Source organism: Arachis hypogaea, chromosome 7, assembly GCF_003086295.3.
Source record: "Arachis hypogaea cultivar Tifrunner chromosome 7, arahy.Tifrunner.gnm2.J5K5, whole genome shotgun sequence".
Classification (NCBI taxonomy): Eukaryota; Viridiplantae; Streptophyta; class Magnoliopsida; order Fabales; family Fabaceae; genus Arachis; species Arachis hypogaea.
This window is the reverse complement of record NC_092042.1, coordinates 75,909,595-75,916,988: the sequence shown is the minus strand read 5'-3', so window position 1 is coordinate 75,916,988 and position 7,394 is coordinate 75,909,595. Positions and strand designations below refer to the sequence as shown.

At 32.9% G+C, this 7,394-nt stretch overlaps 1 protein-coding gene across 1 annotated transcript; it reads right to left on the bottom strand.

Annotated features, from left to right (window-relative positions):
- Positions 1-30: 30 nt before the first annotated feature.
- LOC112703503 (putative FBD-associated F-box protein At5g44940) lies at positions 31-3,246 on the bottom strand. The gene is made up of 3 exons (XM_025754979.3): positions 934-3,246; positions 651-782; positions 31-510 (listed from the first exon to the last, which is right to left on the bottom strand). Exons 1-3 carry the CDS (start codon positions 1,870-1,872, stop codon positions 211-213), a joined length of 1,371 nt encoding a protein of 456 aa, XP_025610764.1. The 5' UTR covers positions 1,873-3,246; the 3' UTR covers positions 31-210.
- Positions 3,247-7,394: the final 4,148 nt, after the last annotated feature.

Below are 7,394 nucleotides of genomic sequence, written 5' to 3'. Positions count from 1 at the left end.
GAGTAAATAGACAAAAATATAAAACTTGAGTACACCCAAAAGATTAATTTTGATGGACAAAATTTGGTATTTTTTGTGGGTACATTAGTTTTTACCATCACCCTTTACATAAAAACTAGAGTCTATTTTATAGGAGAAATGATTCCATGCTTATAGAACAATTTGGTGGGCTTTGCTCATAGAACTTCCTAACATCTAAACCAAGAATTATCACCAGGAGTTGTAATAATCTTCCTTCAAAACCTCAACAATAGTAGAAGTCAAACATTTCTTGAGTCCAGACAGTTTCTGTTCAAGTTCTTCAATGGCCTCTGACTTGACAAACAAATGAGAAAGGGAGAAACTCATCCTCTTCAGCACTGAACCCTTTTCCATAAAAAATTTAGCAAAACGCAACTCATGCTTATCTCCACAAACATCTCTGAAATTCACCACTTGGAGAGTATGTCTCAAACAATCAGGCACAACAGCAGATTTCAAAAGTGCCTTGTAATATTCAGATTTTAGTCTCTGGTAATCAATATATCATCAAACAAAATAACAAATTAAAATCCATGTACAAGTTTCTAAATCATAAGTACAAGGATAACATCTTTAATATGTTATTTTCTCCATAATTGCATTAGAGACAGAGTTTAACGGTTGCAAACCTCGACAACTAGTGTGTTAAGAATTGGAGTCTTTAAAAGTAAAGCTAACAAAAATTCGCCAGTAATTGAATCAAGTTCAAGATGGCGTAGCATTCCAAATTCAGGTAGAAGAATCACTTCTTGTGCCAAAACCTGCATCACAAATAAGAAGCCAATCCAATTTACATAATATTATGTTACAAGAAGGAACTAATATGCTGATAACAAACTTATGAAGAAAATCATAACAAGAAGAAAACTCAACACTATGTGATGTTCAAAAGGGTCTAAAAAGGAAGCTTACATCGGGACCACCAAATTTGAGGTATCTAACTTGACTAAATTGCTTGAGAAGCTCAAGAGCACCGTGTTCCACTGTCGAAGAAACTCCTCTCTCACATGGAGGCAAAATTAGAGTAGCAGAAGCATTCTGAGCAGATGATGGATCTATCATGGTAAGGTACCTTGAAAGGTAACCATAGTCACGTAAACAAAATTCTTTCAAGTGCAACGCACGAAACTTGATCTTACAATTCCCTTCTAGCCAAGAACTGTTAGTGTGTTGTGTTATGTCAATAGTTTCAAGCAGAGGAACATTGAAAGTTACACACCTCATACCTAACCAAATGCAGTTTACTGTCTTGATCTTTTGAAGCAACGGAAGGCTAAGCTCTGGATCCTTATCAGAGCAACTAAATTTAACTTCATGCAAAGTCAGAAATTTGAGCTGTCCCAAATGAACACGGCTTCTGGGAACTGTGATATTAGCAGAACAATAACTCATATATATCTCTAATTCTTGTAAACTCTGAGAAGTGAAGAGGGAATGAGCGGTGGAAAACGCAAAGGAGAGTTTCCTCTGTGACTTAATACAGAGCTTTTTCGGAAACTTACGCAACGCGCCATAAATCCATTCATTAAGGTTAAACATATCATGGTGGTCATGGATAGAGAGGGAGAAGTTGTCCAATCTTGAGTTGGTAAGCAGAAGTGATCTATACATAAATCTTTCAAAGCATTCATGTTCAATATGCTTGGTTCTGCCATAAACCATGTCAATGTCATCTAAATGCAAACTAGTGATTGATCTCCAATTGTTTATCCATTCCTTTGACAGCACACTTGTTCGAACTGCTTCTTTGGTTGGGAGAAGAGTCAATATCCTACTTATAATACACTCAGGTAGCTTGCTAATTCTGTCTTCTCCTTCATTGTTCTCTTTTTGCCTCTTTACAGGGCTCATGCGTGCTAGAGCCACTATCCATGATTTGTGATAACTTTCTACAATTTCATTCAAGTATTCAGTTATTACCTAATTGTAGTACTGTCCATCCTTAAGGCGGTGTATAAATTAAGTACAGAAAAGCTAGATTTTATATAAAATTAGAAGAGTAAATTAAACACATAAAAGCATGAAATAGTAAATCAAAGATTCTAACTACTCTAGAGTCTAGAATGAGTATTTTTGTTTCTAAACAAATATAAAGATAATAAAATAAATTATTTTTGGTAATATATACACAAGCATGGGAAAGATATATTCTAACATTTTGTCTTAGAGAAAGAAAATTTATGTAATTTATGTAATAAAAATTCTTAGAGAAAGAAAATTTGCATAAAAGTTATTTGTCAATGTTTTTATATGAATATTTATTTCTTATAAACAAAATTATAGCCATATAGATATGGACAATATCATATATATATGAAAGTCTAAAAAACAGAAGATTTTTTTAAGGAAGGATCTCAATACATTAATTTATAGTATAGTTCAATAGGAAAAACTAAATACAAACACTATTTTAGACGCTACAAAGTACAATCACAAATCAAATAAAACAAATCTATAAGGTTGTGCTTATTTTGAGGTAGCCAGTATTGTGTTTGGAAGTTAAGAATGGAAGACTAAAATTCATTATTGTGTTTGATTACCAGACAATCCCAGGAGCGCTTCCAAAAAACAGGGGATACAGGGATTAAAATTTTGACGAAGAAGACTGAAACCTTAATAATATTTCTTTTCTCAAATACCCTAATTCAACTGTAATCATAACTACGCTAGGATTGGACTTGTATTAATCGGTCCAAATTCGAAAAGAAAATGCTTGAAAATTCAAATTAAGATTCCTATATTATCATTTCAGTTTATACCAAAAAAGGAGGAGTGTGCTGTATACAAACTGAAACTGGTTTTAATAAATTCATCAATTTTCGCTAACCATTCAAAATGATTTGCAGATTCCATTTAGCATTTCAGATTAAAACCAAATATATTGAATAATTTTGTGATTTGGCATTTCACATTCCAAAATCAAACGCTTTTTCCTCATGCAATTCTCAACGATGTTAACAATTCAATCAAGGAGAAAATCACACGATTTAGCACAAGGAAGAACAAGGGAATGGTGAATGCAAGATGATTTTAACAATTTTTTTTTTTAAAAGAACAAAACCAACAAATTCGCGAGAAGGAGAGAAGAGAATCTGAAGCAGGACGGCAAATGAAGCGGTTCTGAATGGCAAGGGAGGAGGCAGTGTAAAGAGTGACGGGAACCATGGGAGGGAGCTACTTGCCAGAGAGAAAGCAGTGCCAGAAGTGAGACCTCGTCTTCGATACAGGGAAGAATGGGAAAGGGGACGGGCTTTTATAGTTGTGATTTACTGATTGTATTTAGGGATGGCAAAGCGGGCTGCCCGTTCTAGCCCACAAACATGGTGAACCGGCTCATCTTGTCAACTAAAATGGGTTAAAAATGCTAGTCCGTTTTGTTTTATGGCGGATTAGCGGATTGGCGGGCTATTCCGCTTGATTTTTTTTTAAAAAAATAAAATCTATTAAAATTAATAAAAAAATAATAATTAAAAATCAAATACAAATAAAAAATAGTCAACTTATAATATAATTTTTTATTTTTTATTTTAAATTTCAATAAAATTGTTTAAAATAATATTTGTCAATAGAATCATTTTTATTTTAAAAAATAAGTCACATAATTTGAGCATATATATGAAATTGTAAAATAAAATAAATAAAGTTAATAACTAAAAGAAGAATAAAAACAAAAAATGAAAAAAAAATGTTTAAAAATTCTATAATTATTAATTTTATAATAGTAATCACTCTTTTATTTAATAAGAAAAAGAAAAATAGAAATCTTCGGCCTGGCGGATCGGCCCGCCCCACCCCGCAAAAACCCGCCAATTTGGCGGTGCGGGTTTGCCGGATTTTTTTAATTTGGCGGGTTCCAAATCCTAGTCCGACCTGCCTTTTATAGCGGGTTTAGCCGATCGACCCGACGGGCTCGACCCATTTGCCACCCTTAATTTTATTTAAGGGTAAATTACAGAGTTGGTCCGGTCTCTGTACTTTAAGTGAAATTGCAAATTAGTCTTTACACTTTAAAGGTTTATAATTTGGTCTCTAAAAAAATTAAAATTTGCAATTTAGTCTCTACCATTCAAAAAGTGTTTGATTTAAAAGAATATTCTCAACATATTCTCTATTTTAAACATGTGAGTTGTACATGTTTGACAATAAGGACTAATTTATAATTTTAGTAAAAGTATGGAGACCAACCATGTAATTCACCCATTTAAAAATGAACAAAAAATCCTTAGGCTATCTAAACTCACCCCGACCCTCCCCAATTCTCTTACTCTCACTTTCCCACTTTCTAAAGTGGCACCCCAACTCCAGCGTTCTCTGTCTCTCACCTCGGCTCACCATCGCCGTGTCCCTTGCTTCCGTCGTTTCACGAAATCTACTGATAAATTGAGCTGCTATTTTTATGTTGATTTGTTTGATATTTTTTCTTAGACATTGAATTGTTTGCTTTGAGCATGTTTGGAATTGAAAATGTTTACTTCTATTTATCGGTGTTTAGTATTGGAATTGAAAGAGAAGAAAAAGTCGCCGGATGAGAAAGGCAAGATGGAGGAAGGAGGCGAGACCCAACTCGTGAACACAAATACGGTGGATCCGGCGCAGCAATGGTGAATCGAGGTGAGAGACAGAGAGTGTAACGACCCAATTTCTGATAGATCCGGATCACCGCCAGTCATTAGGTGTCACTTCCTAATAATCTTATAAAACTCTATACTTTCGTATTAACAGAACCGCGTATGTTAGCGTATTTTTATCATATGCTTTTTTTAATAAACCTGTTAGCAGCAACCAAAAACATCATTAGAGATATACAACATAAAATAAATATCAAACTAACAGCAACATAAATATCTCTCAGTATAAACGAGATAATTTTGCATGTAAAATTATCTTGTTTACCGTATAAACGAGAGATAAGAGAGAGATATTTATTTCGATAAATATTTTTTAAATTATTATTTTAGTAATTATTATATTTATTAAATTTATAAAAATAAAAAATTTTCTATAATTTTGATAACGAAATTGTCGAATTTATTTTTTATGGTAAATTTTAAATATTAAAAAATTATTTATTTTTATATTTTTTAATTTAAATATTAATTTTTATCGTTTTTTTGTAAATTAAGTAAGTATATATAAATACCATAATATATACCTAAATTTATATACACTTTAGGGCACGGATTTGGTGAGCCACTCACATTTGTGGCACCGAAATGCCAAGATTATTTGGCTGTCAGCGTTTTTAATGAGAATTTTTTGGATTTTATATGTTTTTTAATCCAACTGTAAATATCCTTATAAATTTAGTTTTATGTGATTGGTTACTTAATGCTTTATGTGGTTTTTGTGCTAAGATAACTTTATAAATAATAATTTTATAATGGTTATTATTATTAAATTTGAAATATTTTGTAGTATTATATTAAAAAATTAAAAAATTAAATGTTTAAATTAATTCAAAACTGGTTTAAAAGTTTTTTGGGCAAGGTATTTTTTTTATATATTATTTTGTACAGGTGGTAGAGATCGATGAACACCGAAAAAGGGAGGAGGCATCAGGTCAAAGTGGGGGAGGAACAACAGCGAAATTAGCACGAGTGTAACGTTGCTGGGCAGGATGGCTTCTTTGCCACTATCCTCGTCGCCAACGTGCACGACCCCTCCTCACCAGCATAATTCTTCACCTCCAAGACATACAACTATAAAAGAAACATCATCTCTTAGAGGACTTTTATCAAACATCTTTCTTGCATCACTCAATTCACCAACTTTAGCATACATAGCAATAATTGAGGTGTGCACATGAAGATCATTGTTGTCAAACTCGCGAGTTAACTCGTAAACTCGTACGAATTTACGAGTTTAGGTTAATTCGGACACAAACTCGTTTCTAGGTAGACTTGAGTAGATTCGGACAAAATCAGTCAAACTTGCGAGTTTGAGGGCAAGTCAGCGAGTTTGATTTGGGTGCCCAACGGCGTCATTTTGGGGCCAAAAAAAAAGGAGAAAGGGCGTTGTTCATGTAACTAAGTATGGTAACCCTAATCCCAAACAGCTAACACATAACACTCTCTTCTCCAATCCCATCATTCTTTCCCACCATTGTCTACGCCGCCATCCACCGTTGTCTGCGCTGCCACGCCGGAGGCCGAACGGATCCACCGCCATCTTCTTCCTCGTGGTACAGCACCGCCACCATCATTCATGTCCACTCCTCAGTTTCTCGATGAAGCTGAAGGCTGACGTTGAAGGTTCCTCGATGCCTCATTCTTCCCCATACCGGAGCACTCGATGAGACGCTTCACGACACGTTGTTCCTCTCGCTTTTGGTCTGCGTTCCTTGCCTGACACCTTTGTTCTGCAGTTCTGAAATTCTACACTGCCGATCTACTTCTGCTTCACTTCGACAAGGGGTTTCGGTTGCCTGAGCTGCCTTTCTTCTTCTTCGGTTCTGCCTGAGCTTCCTTCTCCAAAGTAATTTTTTATCAAATTTAAATATCAATAATTTTGATATAAATTCTGCCATGTTGGTTCTGAAATTAACTTTTAAATTTTTTTTAGTTTGAATTCTGGTGTGATGAATGATGAAATATGGATTAATGAATCTGAATATCTGATAGTTAGATATTTGTTAATGAATGATGAAATATGGATTACTAAATAAATTTTGGTGTTAGATACTTAGACTGTCAGTTACTTAGTTATTTTTTTGTTAATGAATCTGAACATCTAAAATACTGAAACTCTAAAATGCTAGTTTAGTTTATTTTATTGAAATCTAAAATATGAATTTAGGAAATCTGAAATGTTAGTTTAGTTTAGTTTAGTTTACTGAAATCTGAAATCTGAATTTAAGAAATTTAAAATGTTAGTTTAATTTAGTTTAGCTTAGTTTAGTTTATTGAAATTTAAAATCTGAAATCTGAAACTCTAGATAACTTTACTAAATTAATTATTTGGTTTGTTAATTATCTGGATAACTTGAAGTAGATTCTGAGTTAACGATGGAATTGGAGACTATGATTAAAGTGAATAAAATAAAAAAATAAAAGATAACAAAAATTATGTAAACATTCCTCTCTTAAGACCTATTAAAATAAAATACTTTATTTTAGCCAATCTAGCTTTACCAGTGAGCAAAATCACTTTTAGGAGTTCATCAAATCCGTGTCTTACGCCTTAAATCAAACTATCAAACTATATATATTTTAGGAAACATTTCAAGTACTCGGGAGAACACCGATGCATTAATTATTTTAACCGTTGATTTTAATTAATATATATTATATATATTTTTTATAATTTAAATTAACAGTTAAAATAATTGGTGCACTAATACTTTTAGTACACTTAAAATGCTTTCTATATTTTAA

Excerpts from the sequence above, each read along its gene's own strand:
- LOC112703503 (XM_025754979.3), bottom strand. The coding sequence starts at position 1,872 with ATGAGCCCTGTAAAGAGGCAAAAAGAGAACAATGAAGGAGAAGACAGA. Across the intron at positions 783-933 it reads TCAAATTTGGTGGTCCCGAT|GTTTTGGCACAAGAAGTGAT; the intron begins GTAAGCTTCCTT and ends TTTGTGATGCAG. Across the intron at positions 511-650 it reads TTAACACACTAGTTGTCGAG|AGACTAAAATCTGAATATTA; the intron begins GTTTGCAACCGT and ends ATTGATTACCAG.